Source organism: Mustela nigripes, chromosome 3 (genome assembly GCF_022355385.1).
Source record: "Mustela nigripes isolate SB6536 chromosome 3, MUSNIG.SB6536, whole genome shotgun sequence".
NCBI lineage: Eukaryota > Metazoa > Chordata > Mammalia > Carnivora > Mustelidae > Mustela > Mustela nigripes.
The window spans coordinates 74032587-74058538 of record NC_081559.1 but is presented as its reverse complement, the minus strand read 5'-3'; the positions used below and the strand labels follow the sequence as shown (position 1 = coordinate 74058538).

Below are 25952 nucleotides of genomic sequence, written 5' to 3'. Positions count from 1 at the left end.
ATTGGCTAATTTCACAACTTCCCTGCCCAATATCATCCTGGTTTTCCTAATTTGTTTTTATTTAAATTATAATATTGGTTCATTTTGCTAAATATAATAAAGATGTGACTGATTGCCCACATGTCCTTTATCTTTTTCCTTTTGAAGTTTGTCTCAGAATAACTAGTTGGTAAAAATGAAATTCATGTTTAATCCAAGGATTTAGAACCGTCTCTCACTTTTCTCTTTGCGAAGTATATTTAAGCTGATGATTATACCTATTTAAGCATTCACAATCAAACTGACAGAATAGTGGCTGGTGGCCTGTCACAAAATTAGGTGACATGGGTTATTTGCACTCGTCACATGGTTTTTATGATAAGCATGTTTTAAGTTTTTAATGTTTCATCTAGTTTAAGTCAAAACTCAATGGCTTCAATGTTTATTTAGACCCTTGGGCATAGAAATCTCTCTGGAAACTAGGTAAATTTAGCTCCTTAAGTGGGAGTATTGTTTGTTTTGAGGATAGATGTAGTTTGTATGTATACAATCGATGATGGTGAAATTCTCATTTCTGTTTTAATGTTATCACTTTAGTTTTCCCCACATAAAATTCCTTTTCTTTTTCAGTTTTGTCATTTTTTTAAACACGAATAAATATTACTGTTAGGAAAGAACTTAAGAAGTCTTGGCACTAGGTAGATGTTTTTATCTCGTAGTCCCCAGTAGGATTTCAGGTGGTTCAGAAAATAGTAAAAGAGCATCGTCGTCTTTTTGTCTACCTCACAGCTGGGTCAAAAGTATAAACACTGAGGGTTCAGTAGACTCTTGCAAAAAATGAATGGATTAAAGCCCATGAGCTTTAATTTTTCCAAGGTGCTAGAGACCCTGTGATATGAGGCTTCTGAGCAGAACTGGTGCTCAGTGTAGCTATCACAATCAGGCTCATACCTGATTCTGAAAGAAAATTTTTTTCTAGCCTTGAGCTCATTGTTGGCTTCATTCTGTTTTTGCTTTGTCATGGAATCATTTCTCCCTGAGCACCATTTTCTTCATCAGAAAAATGTGGGATGATTGATCATAAGCCATGTAACATGTTAGAAGTCTACTTAATGTGTGTTAAAGCACCTTGTGTTCCCCAACAGGAAGCCATGGTATTTGTATAACCCAGGACACTGATGATGAATTTTATAAAAATATACCACTGAGGGGTGCCTGGGTGGCTCAGTCGGTTAAGCGTCTGCCTTCTGCTCAGGTCATGATCCCAGGAGCCTGGGATCCAGGCCTGCATTGCACTCCCTGCTCAGTGGGAAGCCTGTTTCTCCCTCTCCCCCTGCCTTGCCCCCTGCTTGTGCTCTCTCTCTCTCTCTGTCTAATAAATAAATATAAATCTTTATACACACACACACACACACCACTGAATCCCCCTCACCTTTGCCCAAGTGAACCTGGTGAATTTAAGTTCTTAACTTGCTCTACTCTGTTGTGAGTATAGCAGATATTAACATGTGATTGTATATAATAACAGTCTTCAGTGGTTGCAACTGACATGACTACTTGAGACATAACTAGAGATGTGACCTTCATCTAATTGTTTTATCTTGTCACAGAGACAAACTTGTTCTGATATTAGTAAAATCTGTCTTTTTGTCTTGATTTATGGAAGCAACTATTGAAAACACAGTGAATGCTATAAAAGAAGGCAAATGACAGTCTGAATACTTTCTAGTTCCTCAGCAATATTATGGAAAGAGACAGAGACAGAGACAAAGAGACAAGAGAGACAGACAGGTCTGTATGCAGAGGTAGAAAGAGAGCGAAACAGAGACCTGAGAGAGACTAGAGGAATGGGAGAAGTAGAAAAGATAAACAGGTGAGAGGCGGGGATGGTAGAGAGACTGTGCGAGATAACAGAGACACAGAGAAGAAAGGTGTCAGAGAAAAAAAGACAGACACATAAGTCAATCAACGTTTGAAAATAGAGATTGTACAATTTTGGAACCTTGGGTTCTTTTTTGTATTTTCTTTAACTGGCAACATGCTTTGTCAAATTAAATACATTGAGCACAGGTCTGATGCTTTTCCATTTGTGTCCTTTAAGGCAAAGGGAGCTTAAAAGGCTATTTGAAGTTCAGAAGAGACTAAGAGTCAAAACAAATGTTCTTCTAAAAAAAACTATTTCCATTCCTTCCTTGCCTTATAAAGCAAATCATTGACAAGGAAAATGATGAGTACTATGATTAAATTCTCTACTTTCCATGTGGCGCCTTATTAAAAAATCATTATGTCTTTGACTTTTGGTGTTCACTGGGGAAGTGAGATTGAGTCATTTAAGATGCCAAAAAGAAATTCCATAGAAGAAAAACTGGTACAAAGTCAGGATAATGGTACAAAAATAAACATGATACACAGGGACAGGGGCGATCATTTATGATGAATCACTTCCAATGCAGAAAATCCTTGGGCATTCTCTGGACGGCCTTATCTGATGCTGTTTCGCATATCACTAGCGCCCCCAGAAGCCGTCTGAATGACTGAAGCAGGGAGCCTCAGTTTCCAGGATCAGGACAATGGCAAGAGTTCCAAGAAGCTGGGTCAGGGGTCACCATTCCCTTCAATACCCACTAAAGACCCTTGGGAGTGTAAGCATCCCCTAGGTCACAAGACCCCATGTTTCTCAGCATAAGGATGATATGACACTGCCTCCCACTTGCCCAGCTCCTTTAAGGAGATTATATTCCTCCTTTAAGGAGATTATATTCCTCCTTAACCAAGTTGTTCCTACTTATATTGTTTTTGTTCTGCTCTACTTCATCCTATTTTGACAATCCTAGATCTAATCCTAGAGTTTGACAATACGATTAAAGATAAAAGGGGAAAAAATCATTTTAGGAGTGAGATGTTAGGAAACTCCAAGTAAGGAATTGGTGTTAATTCTAGTCTCCTCTCTAAAAGTCAGCCAAACTTAGCTGCTCTTCCCTCCCTCCTCAAATCCCCCTCACCTTTTGCCCAAGTGAACCTCACTGTCTCCCCAGTATTTACAATCTCTGCTCACCCCATTCCTAGCACGTCCACATTAGTCACCCATGCCAGGTTTCCACAGGGATGAAATGGCAGGTTTCATGGTGCCTGGATGCCAAATGGGAGCCATCTCTGCAGTCTCTGGATGAAAATGGCTTCTTGGCGGTTGGAGCACCAAGAGTGGCCTTGTCTATGATGGTCGCCAGTATTATAATCTACTAGAATTTGTCCTGAATTCTGTATAGTGCACTGTAATATGGAAGCCATGGAATATGTATGCAAAAAGGGAAAAGTGTATAATGGCACAGTTGTTGGTGTCCTGTTTATTCCCGAACTGTGCTTTCTAGAAGCCCATTACTGTTTTTTGGTTTTGTTTTGTTTTTTAAACATGGGCAACAGCTTTTGAATAGCTTTGAAATGTTAGTTAATATTTAAGCTAAGGAAACGTCTTTTCTCTACCAAGGTGGGAGTAGAGAACACCAGCAGAGCAAATATTAACTCTATTTCTTTAAACTGGGCAAGCTTCTGGAGGAAAAAAATATCTTTTTAAAGGACCATTAAGTAAACCACTATTCCTTTTCCCCTGTCTGGTTCTTAAATGCAAATAGCTAAGTCACCAAATGCAAGAACTGAAATTCTCTGAAGCCAGGGTCTAAAACATTTTGTATCCTGGAGCTAGAATTTATAGCAGCAGCTGGATGTGTTGACCTCCCGAGTTGCTGTACGCAGCCCGTTCAGCCTGGCCCTTTCGGGAGCTGCAGAAGAGAGGCCTAAAGACAGACTCAGAGGCCTCCATGGTTTTGGTGCTTTGATCTGCTCCAGTGGAAGGTCAGTTGCTATAGCTTGGAAAAAATGTGTCTTTTCAGATAGCATTTTTGTTTCAGTAACTGATAGTACTTCAGTATAAAAACCACCAACAAATATATGTGTGCCTCCTGCCACGAAGCTATTTGAATTAGTTTCGTTGACCTAAACAGTATGCTTGAAAGCGTAGTTTTAATGCGGTTTTTTTTTTTTTAATGTCATTGGGAATACTAAAAGAATTCTGTAAAATAAGGTGCTGCAATTGATCTTCCACTATTCTTTAAAATAGAGATGTTGGCTCTTGACTTCCCTGGCTTTTCTCTTTGATTTAAATCTCTTTCTTTCATTATTCATATTAATAAAACATTAAGGGGCACCTAGGTGGCTCAGTTGGTTAAGCATCTCCCTTCCATGCAGGTCATGATCCCAGGGCTCTGGAGTGGAGCCCTGTCAGGCTCCCTGCTCAGCGGGGACTCTGTTTCTCCTTCTCACACTCTCCTTGCGTGTGTTCTCCCTCTCATTCTCATTCTTTCTCACTCTGTGTCAAATAAATAAATAAAATCTTTCAAAACATAGTAATAAAAACAAATAAAACATTAAGATTAAAATCTCACTGAAAAGGGAATACTCCTAAATTTCAGTCAAAACATAAAAAAAGGGGCACCTGGGTGGCTCAGTGGGTTAAGGCCTCTGCCTTCGGCTCAGGTCATGATCCCCAGGGTCCTGGGATTGAGCCCCGAATCCGAATCTGGCTCTCTGCTCAGCAGGGAGCCTGCTTCCCTTCCTCTTTCTCTGCCTGCCTCTCTGCCTACTTGTGATCTCTCTCTGTCAAATAAATAAATAAAATCTTTAAAAAATAATAATTAAATAAAAAGAAAACAGACCAAATACAAATCTATTTAAATTTTTAAAGAAGACCAAGACTTCAGTATATGATTCCTAAACATCTTCGATTGTGTAGACATCAATATTCAAAACAATGTCTCTGGGCAATGTCTACCATCAGTCAGACATCATGTTGGATTAAGTTCTCTTAATCATTTATCTCATGCAAAACAAAGGGTGAATTCCTCTAAAATTTTATGAACTATAATTCCTCTAGAAGTATTCAACAGTTTGAGAAACACAGTGGTTGCTTTTCCTAGGAAAGTCTGCCTTATTTGGGAGGTTTCTAAAATAAACCATGAGTCCATGCGGCCATGAGGTCCTTCACATGCTGGGAAGGGAGAGAAAAAAGTTCCTCTGATACAGGCTTCAAACTCCATGAAAGCATCTTGATGCCATAGACAGGAGTCATTGGGCAAATGTAGCACAGGAGCATCTCCCTACGTCTTTTTGCCAGAAAGTTTCATCAGGCTACTGTGACCTCCCAATCCATTCTTGACCTCAGACAATTTTAGTAAAGCCCTGTCTGGAGATAATTTTGGCTTCTCTAAAGACTTAGTAATTTAGGCACTAAGCACATGACATTCCCTTTTGATAAGTCAGGTATATTAAAAACTATTTCAAAAAAATGACAAAGCACTTGTCAGAATCCTGTTTTCCCTTCTTTATTTTTCTTCCTTGCATGGTGATGCTTAATAAAATCGGGCTACAAATGGAAAAAAGATAACAAAGCAAAAATGTAATTTCAGCTGCAAAGAAGACTTGGTCCTCAAGACTTTTTTTTGAGAACCACGTCTTTACTTAGATTCTGAAATTCTCAGATTTTTCAATTCTGTTTCCAAAATGATGACCACTAATGAAGTATGTTACGTGTTTAGTCAAACTGTATTTTGTACCACGGAGTAAAAACCAAAACAAACAAACAAACAAACAAAAATATTAACCTTTTTTTCAGGATTTAAACATAAGAAAGTCCATACATAAGCAAAATATTCAAGTATAAATGAATCACCACTTGGCTCTAAGTATTCTATTGCCACACATTCAAAAAGCCATCCGTTGCGTCCTAGTGAAAGATTCATCGTTTTGTGTAAAAGCTGGCGTGTCACTGCTAAACCCAACAGACACTGTAGCTTAAAATCTATCACGATGTGACTTCTCTGCTGTTTTTTGCAGCAGCATTTCATTATTGCCCATAAACTTCAGTGTGCTACTCAGAAGGATTTATTTTTAAATGCAACATTCTGCCAGGATGCTGCTGTTGGAGCTCTTTGGGGGAAACCCTGAGGTGCCCCAAAGGACATTCAGAAACAGAACTGCCAATTGTGAAGATTTTATAGACTCAGAGTTCTAGATACACATTTTTCTCTTTGGCATCAGTAGATCCTGTGTTAGTCTCTTCCATCCACTTAGGAAATTCAACAAGGAAGCAGCAGCATTAAAGGGAAATTTTATTTTCTCACAAATCATTTTGAGCAAAATCAAGCTGGCAGTGGGGAAAAAAACATCATATTCATCCTAAAAGTACTTGACAGCGTTTGAAGATGTTTTTCTTATTGGAAAATTTTGCCTGTATTTGCCAACAATAGTTTACTAAAATTATTATCATTGAACACATTTTAAAAGTTTCTGTTGGAGAAAACCACCAGAAATGTGCACACAAGTGTACAGTGGATGAATGTACACAAGCATAACAGACCTGTGTAACTGGCACCAAGATCAGGCAGAAAAATTTCCAGCACCCTCTCATGCCCCCTTTCAGTCACTTCCCGCATCCTTCCTCCAAGGAGAGCCTATCCTTGCAGTATACATTCGTTTTGCATGATTTCCTACTTTGTGTAAATTAGTATCATACAGCACGTTCACATGCTCCCGTATTTTAGTTCTTTTTCTCAGCATCATACTTGGAAGGTCTATTTGTTGTAGCATCTAATTATAAATCATTTGTTCTCATTGCTGTAATCCATAATGTGAATGTTTTATTGCATGAAGAACCAACATTATTTATTTCTACTGTTGATGGGTTAATTAGCTAATTTCTAGTTTGTGGCTGCTATAAATAGTATTGCTATAAGCATTCTAGTACATATCCTTTTTGTTGGCTAAATACCTAGAGGTGGAAGTTGCTGAATCATAGAGCATATATATGTTCAATTTTAGTAGATATGCTAAATGGGTTTTCAAGGTAATTGTAACAACTGATAGTGATTTGAAGGGGCACATGTACCCCAGTGTTTGTAACAGCAATCTCTGTAATTCCCAGATTACGGAAAGTGTCCAGATGTCCATTGACAGATGAATGGATAAAGAAGGTGTGGTATATATATGTACATCCATATAGGTATTCCATATATAGATAGGTGTATCATCTAAATACACACACACACACACACGAATATTACTCAGCCATCAAAAAGAATGAAATCTTGCCATTTGCAAGCAAAATCAGTCAGTCAGAGAAAGACAAATACCATATGATTTCACTTATGTGGAATTTAAGAAAAAAAAATGAACATAGGGGAAGGGAAGGAAAAATAAAATAAGGAAAACCATAAGAGGCTCTTAACTATAGGGAACCAACAGAGGGTCGCTAGAGGGGAGGTGAGTGAGGGGATGGGCAGTAAGGAGGCCACTTGAAGTAATGAGCACTGGGTATTGTATGCAACTGATGCATCACTGAATTCTCCTTCTGAGACGCATAATACAATATCTGTTAATTAAATTGTATTTAAATAGCAGTTTTTTAGGGACGTCTGGGTGGCACAGTGGGTTGGGCCTCTGCCTTCAGCTCAGGTCATTATCTTGGGGTCCTGGGATCAAGTCCCACATCGGGCTCTCTGCTTAGTGGGGAGCCTCCTTCCCCTCTCTGCCTGTCTCTCTGCCTACTTGGGATCTCTCTCTCTCTGTCAAATAAAGAAATAAAAATCTTTAAAAAAATGATTTTTTTTTTTAAACCCTCACAATTGTTGTAACAGTAATTGTAACAACTGATACTTGCCAGAGGGGTGATTGGTGGGGGGGATAGGTTAAATAGGTGACAGGGATTAAAGAGTATACTTGTTGTGATGAGTACTAGGTGATGTCTGAAAATGTTGAATCACCGCGTTGTAAACCTGAAACTAGTATTATACTGTATACTAACTAATTGGAATTTAAACAAAAACTAAAAACAAAACAAAACAAAAAACTGGGGGGAAAAAGGTTCTAGTTGCTCCATATCTTTATTAACATTCTCAATCTTTACTCATAGGAGCCATTCTTATGGATATGCAGTGATAACTCATTGCAGTTTTAACTTGCATGCCCCCTTTTTTTTTTTTTAATTGCTAAACTGTATTACTAATGAAGCTAAGTACTGGCCATTTTAGTATATATTTTTGTGAAGTGGCTAATTTTCTCCCCATTTTTTCCCATCATGTTTTCATTTTCTTACTGATATTAAGGAGTTCTGTATTCTAGATTAAAGTTCTTTGTCAAAGTATATATTTTAATTTCCCACTCTGTGGATTGCCTTTTCATTCCTTTGATATGTTATATTCCCAAAGCTTCATTCTTTCTATATTGTCAGTTTTTTTAAGGTTAACATCTTTCTTTTAAAGATTTAATTATTTAAGACAGAAAGAGAGAGAGAATGGGGGAGGGACAGAAGAAGAAAGAAAATCTTCAGCAGACTCTACTGAATGCATTGCTGGTCGCTGGGCTCCATCTCACAACTCTGATATCGCAGCCAGAGCTGAAATCAAGAGTGAGATGTTTAACCAACTGAGCCCCCCAGGCGCCCTTATGATTAATATCTTTTGTTTCCTATTTAAAAAATCTTTGCTGGGCACCTGGGTGACTCAGTCAGTTGAGCATCTGACTATTGATTTTGGCTCAGGGCGTGATCTCATGGGTTGTGGGATTGAGCCCCACTTAGGGCTCCGGATTCGTCAGGGAATCAGCTTGGGATTCTGTCCCACTGCCCCCCACCCCCCCCACCCCCCCCTTGTTCACACTCCCTCTCTCTCTCTAATGAATAACTGAGTCTCAAAAAAAAAAAAAAGAAAAAGAAAAAGAAAGAAGAAATCTTTGCTTACTCCAAGGTCATTTAGATACTCTGCTTTTCTCTTTCTTGTTTTACCTTCTAAACCACATATGCTTAAGAGTATCTTGAATCCTTAAGGTTTTGAATTTTAATACATTCAATTTTCTCCGTGTTTTTTGCTTTTGCATTTCCCTCCACCATTCTCCCATATCTACCTCTCAAAATACCAACCATTCCCCAAGGCTTATCTTAAGAGATAGCTCATCTATGAAAACATTTATGAACCCAACTCCTAACCAGATGCAGTTTCTTTCTTGAAACTCTTTAGCATTTTGTTGATAATTTATGATCCCTTACATATCCTGTCTTTTGCAAGTATTAACGAACTTAAGTATTTATGGCCTTCTGGGATATGGCATAGTGTGAGAGGAGTAGGAATGGTTCATAACTACAGTAATCAAAGCTTATTGAACACTTGCTAGGTGTCAGGTTTAGGATTAAGCATTTTGCATAGAAAAATCTGTTAGTATTCCTACCTGCCCTATGCTGTAGCTACTCTTATTTTCCCCAACTTATAAAAAAGAAGATAGAGGAATAAAGAAATAAAATCATTTGTCCAAGTGTTACAGGATTTCTTTCTCCTTCGGTGCCCATCGTTCTCGATGATCCCACTTCCAAGAATGAAGAGGTAGATCAGACAGAGTGGTGGGAAGCAAAGGAAGGTGTATTGAGCAATAGCAAAGTGATACCACAGAGCTCCTGAAGACGGAGGGGACCTGAGACGGTTGCCATCAGATTTTCTAAGTCTAGTGGATTCTATGGGCTCCTTTGCAGGCTCTTTTAATCTGATTAACCCTCTCTGTCATCCAATCAGGTTTTTGTCATCTATCCATTATGTGGGAAAGGGTGGAGGGCTCCTTCCAGGGTGATGTCAAGTCCTCCTAAGGTTGGTTTCCTCTTATGGTGGGGGTCCCTTGTCCCTGCCTGCCTTTCTTCCTACTATCCTTCATCACAAATTTGCACAACAAGAAAATGGTAGACCTGAAAGTCATCATCTTACTCTTGAATTGGTACAGTTCATGTGTGTAGAACAGCATTGCCTGAAGGACATGCCAAGCTTTCTAATTGTTCCAGAAGCTCTATGGAAGAAAACAAACAAACAACAACAACAACAAAGTATTGTTTTGTGCTCAAGAAATGGAAAGTAGAAATTATATCTGTCTAGACATGCACAGTGCCTGTTAGTATATTATAAGCTCCAAGATGTCTTGCAAAAAAGAGCCACTTTAAACTTTGTTGAAGCCAGCATTTTCTAAATGTATTTGAGGACAGAATCTTTTTCACTTAACAACTTTACATATAACCTACTTTGTGAAATGATGGCTGGACTTTAGAGCTAGATAACCCAGGCCCTACCACATACTAGATGAACTCAATCTCCTTAAGGCTCACCTTTCTCATCTGTAAAATGGGGATAATAATACAAACCTCACAGAATTGTATTATAATTTAATAAAATAAGGGACACAAATTACTTAGTTATACCTCACATAGAGTAAAATCTCATTAAATAGTAACATTTCTTACCTTCTCTTAAAAAGTAAAATACATTTTGTCTGATTCAATTTATAATGAGTATATATGGGTATACATGTACAAATATGTATATATTATCTGTGGGTATACTTCTATATATGCATATGTAATGTGCTTACAGGTAGTGCCAGGCACATAGTATGAACTATAGAAATGTTATCTCTATTATTATTATTATTATTATGTGGCCTTTTCAGAAACAAAATCCTTTATCAGTCACATCTCCAACTCACATAGCCCTGGTCTCATGACAAATTTGTTTTCCTCACATGTTAGACTGATGAAAGTAGGGAAATGATGAGTGAGGGGGAGAGGAGATGCTGGGTGGTGCTGGGTGGTGATGGTGGAGGTTAAGAGGGAAAGTCACTCAGGGTAAGAGGCAACAAAGCTGGGACAGCAGTGAAAAGAGAAAACTGAGTTTGGTAGGACTTCTGAAGTGTCACTCCTTTTAATTTCTTCAATGACATCTCTGGGAATTCTATAATTGGCATTGCCTCCACCCGATAGACTTTTATATGTTAAGCTTTTTATTTCAGTACACACTAGGGCAGACATACATAATACTGGCATAAGGAAAAACCCTTTCTCTCGGATATAGCATAGATTTGATCTCATTCTATAAATGCTTCTCCATACAGTTTTTCTATGACTTTGGCGTTTCCTCCTTCTAACACGGAGGTGTTTTGTCTGCTCATGTTATGATACACAGAGAAGAGCCACTAGGAAACCTTAGAGCTATCAACTAAATCTTCAAGATTATATCTCTAAAGGTCAAAGACTAAGGCAATAATTTCACATCTCACCAAGCCCTCAAATGAGGTTTTATTGTGATGGATTACAACATAATCCATTGACATAATAAAGCACCTATTATGTTACAGAGGCAGTTGGTTGAAGAATAGTTTTATGATCATAGTGGTGAGCTGTCTCTCTCATTAGTTTCATAGTTACAAATAAATACAATTTGGATTTTACAATGAAAATGAAATTTGGGGAGAGGGTTAACTGCATTCTTATGGGACAGTATATAAACACGTGCAATTTCCATGTGAGAGTGGTGACTGTTGGATCTTTGGGCTAGGCATACCCACTTGTGTGTATTTCATTTTAGGTCAGTGAGTTTGATCTATATATACAGCAAATAGTATAAACATCTGGCTCAGTTAGCTGAGCATCCCACTCGTGATTTTGGCTCAGGTTATGATCTCAGGGTCCTGGGATCGAACCCCAAGTTCTGGCTCCACACTTAGCAGAAAGTCTGCTTGAGATTCTCTCTCTCCCTCTCTCCTCCCAACCCCTGCTTTCTCGCTGCTTTAAATAAATAAAATCTTAAAAATTATTAAAAATCTTGATTATCAAGTAAGGGACCTCTGTTATGACTTGATTCATTAGAATATATACAAGGTTGTATCCTTTGCTTTGAAATAGAACTACATATAGGAGATGTCTTACATAATGCTGCCGAATAGTTCATACAAAGACCAAGGCTGGTCCTGTCCCATGAGCATAGCAATGTAAAAGATACATTGTATCATGCTTTTATGCTCATTATATTTTCAACTCTTTTTTTTTCTCTCAGCAAGTTTTAAAGATACTAAGCATTTTCTTGCAGGGTACAATGTATTCTGGACAAATTTCTGCTTGTACTTCCTACCAACCTAGGCATCCCAAGGTGAGGAGAAATGTTTCCCAGCAGCAGGCGTAGCAGCAAAATCTGAAATAAGGTGACAGAAGCATTAAAGCTTAACCTAATTTGGGGTGAGGTGGGGAGCACTTTATTGCCATTCATGTCTCATTTGCACAAACTTCCTTTGAAGCAGTGAGTCTGGGTGAAGTGACATGAAAAAGCAGGTTTTAAAAGTGAAACAGCAAGGTTGAGGTGAGGGAATTGATGAAAGCAGTTTATATTTATTCAGGAGATCTACCAGTACTTTAAAACAATCTGTGTTTAACATGGCAAATTGTCTGTCATTAAAATGCTAATGAATGGTAAACAGCTGCTAAGTTTTTATGCTAATGAATGGTGGCAGCTAAGTAGTTCTCAAGCCGCATCTTTATTAGCATAGATATTTGATTGGGTAAAGGGGATCATTGTGCATTCTGACCTTTGTTGATGGAGCAATCGGTTTGTCAAGTTTCATGTTGCAGTATGTTTGATTTGAGTTTGTTAGTACAAAATGAGTCTTGCCAGGCGCCCCAGTACCTTGTACTTTGTGGGCTTAAAAAAGAATTTTGCTTTTGGTAGGGGGAGACCCATGATGGCAAAAGAATTTGTCCATCAGGCTGCTTTAAGTAGAATAATTTTGTATACTTTTTGGACTTTAGACTTCTGATGATTATAGTAATTGTGAGTTGTAAAAGGCCATCGGTTTAAAATAAGAATATATTTTTTCAATTTAGCTAAGATTTCACAGGAAAGCTTTTAAAATAAAGATTTTAATAAGTGCTTCTGCAACATTGAAATACTGACATAATGTAAAATCTTGGATCTCCAAGCTCTGAAGTTAACAATGAATGTAACATTACCTAATTAGAAGAAAAATGTGTAATTAAATACAGGGTGGTTATGTGAATGCCAGGCTGAGATCAGAGTATTTACTCTGGCATCAGAAAAAAACCATTACTGTTTGATCTATACTTTCAGTTGATTCTATTTTTGCTGAGTCCTCCTCCATATTCCCTAATGGATGGATGGGGCTGACCTAAACACTTGCCATTACAGATAAATGTTTTAGATGCTTTTTTCTTTTTTTTCTGTTTTGAGGATCAATGTAAATGAGGCATGAGAGTCCATTAAACACTATTACTAATAATGTTCTGGAATGATTTGAAATATAATGCAGTTTATTAAGAAAATCCATTATCAAAAAATATATCATTGAAAGAGAAATCTTAATTATTCTTGAACACTGTGTGAGAACAGTGGAGGAAATTTTAATAGTTGGACCATTTTCCCATACTGTTTATTTCTCCTTGAAGCCAGTAGGAGATTTTCAGCGTATAATTATTTGTGGTCCTATATAGACATGCTGGGAAAGATTCGAACCCTCGTACACTACTTGGTACTATAAGATGTTTTGGCCATTTTGTAAAACAGTCTGAAAATTCTCAAAAGGTTAAACTATATGATTACCATACAACCCAACAGTCCCCAATTCTACTCTTGGGTATATCCCTAAGGGAACTGAAACTGTATCTCCACACAAAAATTTATAGACAAATGTTCATAACAGCATTATCCAAAATAACAACAGCATGGTAACAACCCAAATGCCCATCAACTGATGAATGAATAAGGAAAAGTGCTTACATCTACAATGGAATATTATTCAGACTTAAAAAGGAATGCAATTTTCATACATGCTATAACATGGATGAGCCTTGAAAGCTTTATGCCAAGTGAAAGAAGGCTGTCACGAAAGAACCCATATTGTTCGACTTCATTTATTTATTTATTTATTTATTTTAAGGATTTTATTTATTTATTTGCTAGAGAGAGCACAAGTAGGCAGAGTGGGAAGCAGAGGGAGAGGGAGAAGCAGACTCCTCACTGAGCAGGGAGGGGTTCAGTCCCAGGACCCTGGGGTCATGACCTGGGCAGAAGGCAGATATGTTTAACTGACTGAGCCGCCCAGAGGCCCCTCTTTGACTTTATTTAAATGAAATTTCCATAATAGGGGCACTTGGGTGACTCATTCGGTTGAGCGGCCAACTCTTGGTTTCAGCTCAGGTCATGATCTCATGGTAGTGAGATAGAGCCCTATGTCAGGCTCCACGCCTAGCCCAGAATCTGCTTCAGATTCCCTCTCTCCCTCTCCCTCCCCCCTCAGCCTCTGCCCCCTGCTCCTGCACAGACGCATGCTTTCTCTCAAGTAAATAAATAAAATCTTTAAAAACAACTTTAAAAAAAAAGGAAATGTCCATTATAGACAAACCCAGAAACAAAGTAGATTAGTGGTTGCCAGGAGCTGGGGATGTTGAGAGGAAATAGGGAATGACTGCTAATGGGCATGGAATTTCTTTTAGGGATTGTGAAAATGCTCTAAATTGATTGTGGTAATGTGCACAACTCTGTGGATATACTAAAAACCGTGGAATTGTACACTTTAAGTGGTAGAATTGTCTGGTATGTGAATTATATCTCAGTAAAGTTATTACATTTTTAAAAACGGGGGGCGGGGCACACCAGAGCCTGTCTCCCAGAGGGCCACCTGTACCAGCAGCTACTTACTTGCGGTAGACGGAGGCTTCAGAAGAAGAATGCTTGCTGCCAGGGAGGAGTGCTTTAACTCTCCCATACATGGGTTAGCCCAGATTCCTAAAGAGATGACAGCTAATATAATTGTTAAAAAGGGGTAATTGTTATCCTAATACAAATTTCATTAGAATTCAAGTTGGAGACAAATATTCAAGTTTCTGTCCTAACTTCTCCCTGTCCCCCAGTACCCTGCCCCACCTGGGCAGTAATCATTCCCTTTAGCAGTAATCACTCCCTCAAGCTACTCCAACTACCCAATGTCTAGACTACTTATTTCCCGCAAAGTAAGGGCAACTTTCAGTTTGGTTTTTTTTTTAGAGATAAAATTGTTTGAGTCATAATTTTCTTGGGAGCAGGCAGTGACTGTGAGTCCAAGGTTTTTTCCCCCTTGTAAAAACCCTATAATTATCTCTGATTTGCACAAAACATGCCTACCAGCCATTCAATAACTCTGAATAGTAAAGAGCATCTGGCTGCAAGAGGCCCCTCCCCTGGGCTCTCCTACATTTTTGGCCAGTCAGAGACAATGGTTGAACCACAGGATGATCTCATTCAGCTCCACCTGCCAGCAGGATCCGTGTACTACGTACCCCTGCCGGGTCTGAGCAGCCCTTGGCCTTGCCATCGGGAAGTATTCTGCCTCACTGTCTTATATCATGAGCAAGAAGACCCTTTTTAACTGAATTTTCTCCTCCAGTGCCGTTGGCTCACTTTCAGCATAACTCCCTCGCTCTCAGGTCCTGTTTTTGCAGCTCAGCAGTCCTGATTTTTGCAGGGTAGGTTGGGGAGGGAGATGGATATGAGCAAAAGATTGAATTCCTTTTTGTTTTGTTCTTGGCAGGCAGTACTTGCCACACTACTCCACTTCCTGCTCTCGTGCGCACACCTACCCTGATGATGCAGCCTTCACTGGATATCAAACCATTTATGTCTTTTCCAGTGGACAGTAGTTCTGCTGTTGGGCTCTTTCCAAATTTTAACACAGTGAGTAAATGCACTTTTCTTTTATTTGTGTCCTCCCCGATTCCTTTCATTACAGTTGTGAATAGGTAGTAGACGTAGCCTGTTTCCAAAGTGTGTAATTTTAGACCTTATTTTGGTTACACTGATCAGCTGTATTATGGAAGACAATCCTCCCATGGGAGTGGGTCCAAACAAAAGCCAGCATATTTACTTTACAAATATTTCCCCAAGCGACTTTTCACTTTTGTCTTTGAGCAATTTTGTAGACTTCAGTGGCTTGAGAACCCATATTATATCTGGGGTGCTATTCAAATGCTCAATATAGAGATAGCAAGCCATGCTGATTTTTTTTTTTTCCCCTACTTCTGGGAAAAAAAAAAAAAGAAAGAAACCATATGCTTTGACTACCTAGATACACTTTTATTTGGGATGTATTTTGGGTCTTATACAAACAGAATTTTTATTGGGAAGGTATTGTGGGTTATGCAAATGTGAGTTTATTATTAAAAAAAACTCATTTTACATCTACGTATCAATTGTGCGATATTTTGGCATTCCCTTGAAAACGTGCAATAAGTATTAGTGCCTCACCTATAATTGCCAATGTTCTTCACTCAGGTCAGCTGAAAGACATTTTGGAGGCATGCCAGGTGGAGCTTGACACTTTTCACCAATAAAATTCAGCATAAATTTAGCCCACAGCCCAATGCTAAGCTTGTAGGAAGAGAAACGGTTAAACAGCTCAGGTGATTGTATGAATTATTTCTTTAGTCAATAAATGCAATCAGTTGGGGCATGATGGTCTATAGGAGTGATACAGCATTATAGAAGCTGCCGTCATCAAGCAAAAGAATTGCATTATCCACACCACCAGACAGTGGGCATCTGAAGCACTGCCAAATGTTCCCTTTTGCAAACTTATCTTCTGTACGAAGTGAAACAGAAAGAGGATTTTTCCTCAAGGGCTGTAAATAGAATCTGCTGACAGAACTTCGGTCAGGGCTTAGTGTTGCAAGGTAATTAGGGGGTAGGGAGGGGGTCAGCCAACTTTTTAAGGAGCCCTGACTTTGACTTAATGAATAAACAGTTGAATGTCTTTGTCTTTTCTGGGTTTTTCAAAGACAAGTCAAACAGAAAAAAAAGAAAAAGAAAAAGAAAGAAAGAAAGGCATAAACAGGTGAGCAGCGTTTCTAGAGCAGCGAAGCAGCTCAGTGAGAGAAGTCATGCCCGCCTGGATCACATGAATCCATCAGGCGTGACCACCCAAAACTCAACGTGCCATTTCAGAGAACTTGAACTCAAGTGTGGCTGTTTTATCCTCTACCGAAATGTGGGTGATACATTCCAAACATAACTGAATTAAGCTACTCGTCTTCAAACACTTACTAGGTGTTTGTATTTTGATTAATGTGTATTTGGGAGACAGCATTTTTAGCCACAGCTGGGGTCTGGCCACTGTCAGGAAGCAGCACTGATGATGTGGGGAGACATGAATGGCTCCTACTGCAGTTCATTGTTTTTAACACAAATAATAATATATGGATACTTACTTCAAAGATTCGAATAAAACATTAACGTTCAAAGCAAAATGTGTGAGTCACCATTACCTGTCCCTGTGTACAAGTTTATTCCCTTCGTTAGAGGAAAGTACCCTATATCCATCCCTCTCTCCCCCTTCTAGAAGTATGTTATATGCATACTTAACAGGAACCTGATCACTGTTGTCTTTTTACAGCTGTGATGGGATGATCCGCACTATTCTCTAAGTTACTTTTTTCTTTTTTTTTCTAAGTTACTTTTTTCAACTATCAAGATGCCTTGTGTGTGTGTATATATATATAATATATATATTATATATATATATGTTTTTAAAAGCTTTAAGAAAAGGAAAGAGTGTCTTCATAATTTTTTTTAGATAAAAATTCAGTATCATAATGGTTTGCTAATGTTGTATAGCTGGTAGATACACTCACTGGCCTTTTTGTTTGTTTATAGCAACTATATGAAATATTTGAGAAAACCCAAAGAATAATTCTAATAAAAATTAATTTTTTTTCTTCTTGGAAGAAAATAAAAGTGTAATTTTCACATGAAAATACTCTTGGTTAAATCATTGCAGGTAGGATCCTCTATCATCTGGTAAATAAATGAATTTTTAGGATCATTGGGTTACCTATGATTTTGCACTGAGTTACCATTTGGATTACTCTAAACCTTTTCCTATAGACTTTTCTATCCCAGTGTCTAAATCATCTAGTAGATTTCCTAGGACAACTTCATAAAAGTCATTGTCTACATTTTTCTAGAAAAACATTTTTATATCACTAATAATAATTATACTATAGATATGTGATGTTTTATATCCCTCAAAGAACACAAGTCTTAGAACATTTTAGTAGACCATGTCATTTCCACTGTCTAGAGGAGGAGAGAGAATTAGTAAAGGAAGAACTGACACTTGAATTAGAATCTCCTACCTTAAGGGGCACCTGGCTGACTCAGGCAGTTTGCATCTACTCTTGATCTTAGGTTTGTAAGTTTGAGCCCCCTCCCGTTGGGTAGAGATTACTTAAAAATAAAATCTTTTAAAAAAAAATCTCCTAACTTTCAAACTCATGTTCTGGGTCATCCATGCCTTTGGTTCTTTTGGTCCATGTTACCTACCACATCACTCCATATGAACAAAGCTCAATGAGAAATCTTTCATGTTCTTCTCTGGAAGCATGGCAGGCAATTTTCAGCAGAATTGTTAAGTAGGAAGAGGAAAGAATTTTTTGAAAATGTAAAATGGACCTCTACAAACAGTATCTCTGAGGCAGAATATATTTTTAAAAGTTAAAATTTCTTGTTAGCAAATTTTAAAGGTATTCTCTATTCAAGAGTCCACTTATTCTTTGAAAAGTAAGGGAATGCCATTATAATCACTTTACTTTTAACCAAGGATAACATTAGCAAATATAAGAAATAAGAAGTATTTTAATTCATCATTATTATCAGAAGACTAGAAACACTGTATTCCAATACCATATCGACAGTTTGGGAATTTTGAGGTTTTGTTTTAAGTGGATTTTTAAAATACCTATAAAGTAACAGTTTCCTTCTGTTTTTGCAGTGGAGTATGATAATGTTACATGAGAATTATAGCAAGACTGAAAAATGGGATTCGGTCATATTCCGAAAAAGAATACATGCTTGTTCTGTACTAAATTGTACACAATGAAGAGATAAGCTTCACATTCTTCATTCAGTGGCTGTCTTGCCTTCTACTCCACAACTGACAGAATCTCTCTCACTGATTATATGTGAACCATAAGCATATAATTCAAGACACAGTCCAAGCAGACATCCAAAGAGGGAAGTCTGGAGTTTAGGGAGGGTGGAGTTTGGGTCACTGAGAATTTATGGTGGGCTCTAGGTCAAAGATGGAGAACGGTGATATGAACTCTGCCCTCCAGCAGTTTTATCTTACCAAGGGGCTGTTTTGAGACAATTATAGGTAAAAGACTCTGCAAACCAAAACCTAAGTTTTTAAAGATCTCAACTTTTCTATCTACAGCCTAATAGGGCTTCTTCACCTGACTACCCACTAAGGCTCCCTCACTCCCACCATGGCCTCCCACCTTCAACTCTTTGTTGTTCGGAGCCCAACTTAGGTATCACCTCCCACACATAAAGTTTTCTGTGACCTTCAAGTCTGAATCAAGCGCCAGGCCTCTGTATTTCCAAAGTACTCCCAGATTACCTCTGTGATGGCAGTTGTCACACCATAATCCCATGACCTGATTACTGTATTTGCTAGAATGCCAGATCCTGGAGAGCAGGGCCTATAGCTTGTTCATCTTCCTATGCCTGGTGGCCCAGGACCTCAATAAAACCTTTCTGATGGGAAGGAGAAACAGAGGGAGGAAAGCACCCCAGTTTTTTGTTTTCAGTGTACATGCTTCGCCACCCAGCAAAGGAAATACCAACATTTCTGAGCCCTTTCTAAGCACAAGGCGATAAGCCCAGGTGTTTACTTTTTTTTTGTTTTCCTGAGAACTGTCGTCTTTTTTTCACCCATGCGCAATACTTATTTACAACCTTTTCTGCAGCTATAGTTCCAGCTTTCTCTGTGTGGATGGTGTGGAAGCTTTGCAAAAATCTCTTACATTTCTTATCTTTGGTCCTATTCTTAAGTGCGGCTAGTTTAAAGGGAAACTTACTCATTCCTGGATTTTATTGAAAATATATGCACTGAAGAGTACTGGGTTTGAGGAAGAGGATAAACAAAATAAACAGACAAAAATACTCTAGTCCCTAAGAAACTTAAAAGAAATTGAATAAAAGACTGGAAAAGGCAAGATAACAAAACCCAAGAAATATAGGCAAAGTGAAAATAGTAACAACTTCATAGTGTTAAAGAAAAGCCAGAAAGAATGATTTTTTGGTAACCCAATAGAGCTATTTTCACCATTTTATTTTTCACTTTATTTAAATTCACCAAATGCCTCATAGTCATCCTTTAATTACTATACATAATGTTTTGGTAGGTACCAGATTATACACAATTGTTTCTTTTATTAGAATTAGAATTTCTCATGTCCTTTACTATGGTTTCAATCTTTATCTTCATTCAATGCAGATAATACTTGGTGTTTAATATTTGGTGTTTAACAACCAGGGTAGTACTTGGTGCTTAGTTAACTGTAAGAAGAGACAGCTTCAGAATTGAAATAAATTGCATACTTAGCAGGGTGGATAGCATCAGCTTAGTATGATAAAATAAGGCCATGGGCGCCAGCGATCTCAGTCAGTTAAGTGTCTGCCTTTGGCTCAGGTCATGAGCTCAGCGTCCAGAAATCAAGTCCTGCATCTGACTCTCTACTCAGAGGGGAGTCTGCTTCTCCTTCTCCCTCTGCCTGTCCTCCCCTTGCTTGTGCTCTCTCTAATGATTAAATAAAACCTTTAAAAATAAAATAAAGTAAGCCCCTTTAGAAGATATATCTACATACTGTTATGGACAAAATATTTGTGTCCTCTTTCCCAAATTCATATTTTAGAGCCCTAACACCTGCAGATAGTATTCAGAGATGGGGTCTTTGAGAGTTATTTAGGGTTAGATGAGGTCATGAGGGTGAGGCCCTCCTATTGGGATTAGTGCACTTAGAAGGAGAGACCACAGAAAGCTTCTTGTGTCTCCATCATGTGCAGGCATAGTGAGAACGCAGCCATCTGCAAGCCAGGAAGAGAGCTCTCACCAGAATCTAATGATGCTGGGACACTGATCTCAGCTGCCACGATCATGATCAAATCTATGTCTGCTGTTGAAGCCACCCAGTCTATGGTATTTCATTACGGCAGCCCGAACAAACTAAGACTGTTATCCAACCTATATATTGTATGTGACAATAAGTAGGTTAAGTTTCAACAGCCACATATGGGGAACATGAACAGATGTATTTGCGTGACCCTCTGGAGCTATAGATATGATCCAGAGTAACCTTGAGACGACAGTCACCTATCAATTTCTCTGCTAATCGGCAGGTACTTCCCATGTTTACTATTTCAGATGTCTTCCTGAGTCCTGCCTTGTTTTTGCAACTGCTCCGGGCGCAATAGAGGTCACTGCTGCTTTATTGTAAGAGGCTCAGCAATCTTAGTTCTGTGAAAAATAATCTGATTTTTACTACATCCCTTGAAATTCATTTTTCCTGACACATAAACAAATATGTGGAAAAGAATAAAGATTATTTCTGAGTATAAAATCCAAAATCACTATATGACTCTGAATCATCCGTGAAAATCTGTGAGATGACCTGTATGTCTACTATTTTTCATTCTAAACTCTTTGAGATTCTGGATTATTCATAGTTTGACAATTTCAATGAATATTTAAAATGTTTCTTGTACCAAAAATAATAATATAATTACAATATATTTATCAAGGAGGTACAAAATAAAGAAACTGAGAATCAAAATCATACTTACTTCACTATTAATTCATACCATGTGTCTCATGAGATGTCACTGTAAGGAAACCTGAAGTGAGCCAAAACGTTTAACTTTTTAATCTGTCTTTAATACCTTTGCTACCTAATGAAGTTTTTATTTAAACATTTGGATACATACTTCCCTTTTACTTGATTTTTTCTTTAATTTGATTTAAATACAATACTTTACCTCTGCTAATGCACTTAGTTGTGAATTTTTGCTACTGAGGGTTCTTTTTTACTCTTATAATGATTTGCTGTCATTAAGAAGTTATATATTCCTTGTTTCCTAGGATATTAATATGTACAGCTACTTGAAATGATACATTTATCCAAAAGAAAAAAAAGTAAAATAGAGATAAAATAAATAAAAATAACATAAAAAAGAGGATAGGGTTGAATTTTTATTTTCATGATTATGCTTCAGATATATTGAAGTACCTTATTCTTCTATGTGTCCTAAAGAAATGTATATTAAAATATGCCAACTTGAAATTTTCCATGGTTACTGAAATTTCTTTGGAGATGATGGTCTGTTATTGGATTTTAAAAAGCCAACAGCAACCCCCTAGGTCATTAGAAAAAAAAAATGTTATAGGAATCCATCTTTGAAATGCAGTACAAAACTAATGAAGATTTTTATACAAATATTTAAGCATAGATTCCTGCCCGGAAATTTTTTCATCCCTATTCAATATGACAGAGAAAAAGTATGTAAATATTACCTGGGAGGGAAAAAAATACTACATAGTGACCATCTGTACTATTGTCTCCCTCTTCAAACTACAAACGTATCTTTTAAAATTTGTCATATCCTTTGCCTTATCAAGGTTTGCCTATTACAGACTTTGTGTTTAGATCTCCTTTTCTCTACGTAATATTGAAATCCCTTTAGAATATGTGGGTATTATTTATATGGTATGTATGTGTGCATGTGTGTGTGCATGTGTATTTATATAATGTATGGTCATACACCTTCTCTCTCCCCAAATAAATTATTTGTGCATGGCATCTAGGAAAAGGCATTCATTCACAACCTCTTACTGAATGTCCTCACATGCCAGTCATTGTGCTAAGAAAGGGGTTATAACGAATAAGAATCTGCTCACTGTCTGACATTACTACTTCCTCTTGTGTAATTCACCATAATATAATAGAGAATACTGTTCATAATAAATAGTCAGTTCAGTTGATTAAGCTGCCAAGAAACACAGATTAAGACTTTGATGGGCCCTTATGCAGTAAAGGAACACAAGGTTTGAGAAGCCTATGAAAAGAGGCATCTGTAGTTCCCCCATGCTCTGTCCTCTCGAATGTCTATTTCATTATCCCAGTCTCAACCTCGCATGGCTCTGGAGCCTCATCTTTAGTGCTAGAGTTTCAAGGATTATGTGTACTTGGAGGGCACATGAGATTTTCTGGCGAGACAGGTCTTCAGTCTTGGCACTATCCCAGGTCAGCATTTTTCAAGAGCAGAGTCAACTTGGAAAAAGTGTCTCTGTCAGGCCATCTTCTTAAAATAATTTACCATCTTCTTAAAATAATTTACCTTGTTCTTACCAGTTAATTCAAAGAAGAAACCAACAATAGCCTTGTTCTTAGTTTCTCTCAGTGACCAATTCTTCATGTGCCAGTGGTCAAGTAAGGTAGCTTCATAAATATAAGAAGTAGTAAAATATTATTGTGCAAAACATTCCTACAGCCCAAAAAGTTATTTCTAAATTGATCAATCTATAAACATTAATTGATGGTGCTGTTTTCTGAAAAACTTTTATCAAAAATTTGGGAATCCAGCCAATAGCACAGACTGTGTGCTCCCCCTGCCCCCCGCCCAGGTTCTTATATTCAGAATTAGGTTTCAAATCACTTTTGGGGAAGGAAAAACATGTTTTGGAATCTTCCAATCCCTTTACTTTCAGAATTGTCAGTGCTATTGAGCAATCTGTGAAATTTCAACATCTTTGTGGAACCACATAGGAATCTTGGAAAAATACTTTTTTCACAGATTTAGCTGTCAATTTGATTTTTATACCTTCCTTTTTATGTTCTGATGCTTAAAATAGGATGGGAAAAACTTAAATTATATGAACAACACCTTATTTTCATGGAATTCTAGTATCAGAAGGTTTTAGCATATTTTAAAGATATTCTACAATTAATTCTTTTAACATACCCACATATGAAAATAGGCTACATGTGTCATTGTTGCACCCTTTTTGCAAAATGGAAGATTGAAGAATATAATCCAGTCTTCACACTTCTTCCAGTAAACAGCTCTGCCACTGAAAAGGAAAAAAAGCTAAGTATCAGACAAGCAAGAGCAGTCTCCATCCTGACATAACTTGAATTGAAATGTGTCTATTTATAACAGGTTATTCAAGTAGTACATACTTTTTAAAATACCCAATAAATCCTTGCGGGACCTAAAGTCAGATTGAAAAACTCTCCTTTGCAGTGTGTTCTATTTTTTTAATTTAATTTTTTAAGATTTTATTTTTAAGTAATCTGTATACCTAACATGGGGTTCGAACCCATCACCCCAAGATCAAGAGTGGCATAATGTATCATTTGAGCCAGCTGGGCATCCCTGCAGTGTGTTCTATTTAGAAGATAGAATTGTCTCGTCAGTCTCATCCTTTTTTCTTATTGTGAGCAGTTTCTGCAACCAAATAAAGTGTTGTAGTAGAAAAGATAGCTGATGTCTTTCACAGGTTTATGATTTACAATAATTTTAGGTGTATATAAAGTCTGCAATAATTAAAAATATGTTTCTGGGTCTAATTTAATTGATTTTTTTATATAGATACCAAATATCTACAATATGTAAATTGATTCTTTGTCATAATAGTATCAAACCTCCAAAAACTTCATTTCCCAAAAATGAGCTGAAGTTATTAGATGCTGAAATTATTAGTAATAGCTACTATCACATGGTATATACTTAATTTTCAACTTTTGAAGTACTTAGCTTCTAAAGAGGTGGTAGCATTTACTTCGTCACTCATTCATCTGTCATATCCCACCTCCTCCCCAAAGCCACTTGGAACGTTCTTTCTGATCTCAGAGAGGTAATTCTGCTTGCATTGTTCCAAAGTAAGCCTCTAACAGTCCTACATGGTCTTGACTCTGCTTCATGCCCCGTAGAGAAGCAGGAATCAGAACGGAGGAGGGAAGAAGGGAGAGTGATCTAGTGCACTGGGAAGGGAAGGGGCACTGGACTGGGAGCCATGACACCGGTATCTACATTCATTTTCTTTGATCTTGAGAAAGTCATTTAGTTCTACTTTTCCTTATTTTACAACTAGAGTTAATATATGTTCATAACCCTTATCATTATATCATGAAAATTTGGGCTTATTTTGCTTATGGAGGATTGAGGATATGACTGAATATTTAGAAAACTTCTGAAATGTAGTGCGAGTTCTGTGAAAAAAATCATAACTATAAAACATATCACCGTATTATTTCTCCCATCCAAGTACTAACCAGGCCTGACCCTGCTTTACAATATTATTTCTTTAAAGATTTTATTCTGAAGTAGTCCCCACTCAGTGTGGGGCTAGAACTCACAACCCCAAGATCAAGTCTCATGCTCTCTGGACTGAGCCACCAGGCATGCCAGCGTATCACCTTATTGTTGTCTTGAACAATTCAGTTTCTATGAATACCAAATGAGATCATGTTTAAGAAAGTACACTTAAAATAGCAAAGCTTGATTTTTATAAATAAAATTAATATTCTTATTAATATGTCTATTCCCTTTATCTCATCTTCCTAGCCAATTGCCTTAAATAAACCAAGTTATATTTATCACTGGGGCTGGTTTTGTGCATTCGAGCAATCCTAATTCAGGTAGATGCTAAGGATATATACATGGCTAAGACCTGGTTCTTGACTTTAAGACATTTATACTGTTTAAAGTAGTTCTGCCCGCTACTAAGCAGGTACTCTATTTGTTAGCTGAATGAGTTAGTAGTAGGGCATGCTTAAAGATCAGAATTACCTGGCTGTCTAAAAGCAATGAAGAGAGGCTACAGCTGAATTTGAAGCAGGGCTGGGGAGAGGGTATAGAACGAAGGCGGGAAATAACCACACTGGTTTGGCTGAATTCCATTTTGCCAGTTTACCTTCAATAATATTAGGTTATGATAAAGATATTTTGAACCTGAAAGCTGTCCACTTATGCAACATTGTCACTGACTACTAACATGTAACAGTGTTTTCTGTTTTATTTTAAAATATAGTCGACTGGATGGGTCAGTCAGTTAAGCGTCTGCTTTCAGCTCAGGTCATGATCCCAGGAGCCTGGGATCCAACCCTGCACTGGGCTCCCTGCTTAGCAAAGTGTCTGCTTCTCCCTTTCTGTCTCCCTCTGCCTCTCCCCCTGCCTATGTTTGTACTTTCTCTTCCAAATAAATAAATAGAATCTTTTAAAAATAAAATAAAATACAGT

General features: G+C 37.7%; 1 protein-coding gene across 17 annotated transcripts in view; it reads left to right on the top strand.

The window, feature by feature from the left end:
* Nucleotides 1-25952, top strand: part of ZNF385B (zinc finger protein 385B) — a 400466-nt gene that overhangs the window by 295191 nt on the left and 79323 nt on the right. For 13 of the 17 annotated variants that reach the window (XM_059394258.1, XM_059394257.1, XM_059394260.1 and 10 more), the window contains one exon: nucleotides 15409-15551. The exons of 1 other annotated variant lie outside the window; for it this stretch is intronic. In XM_059394258.1, the coding sequence (XP_059250241.1) occupies nucleotides 15409-15551 (143 nt within the window). Of the gene's footprint in view, nucleotides 1-3674; nucleotides 3829-15155; nucleotides 15305-15408; nucleotides 15552-21128; nucleotides 21148-25952 lie in introns of those variants that run through there. 3 more of the 17 variants (XM_059394269.1, XM_059394267.1, XM_059394271.1) reach the window with 3 other exon arrangements.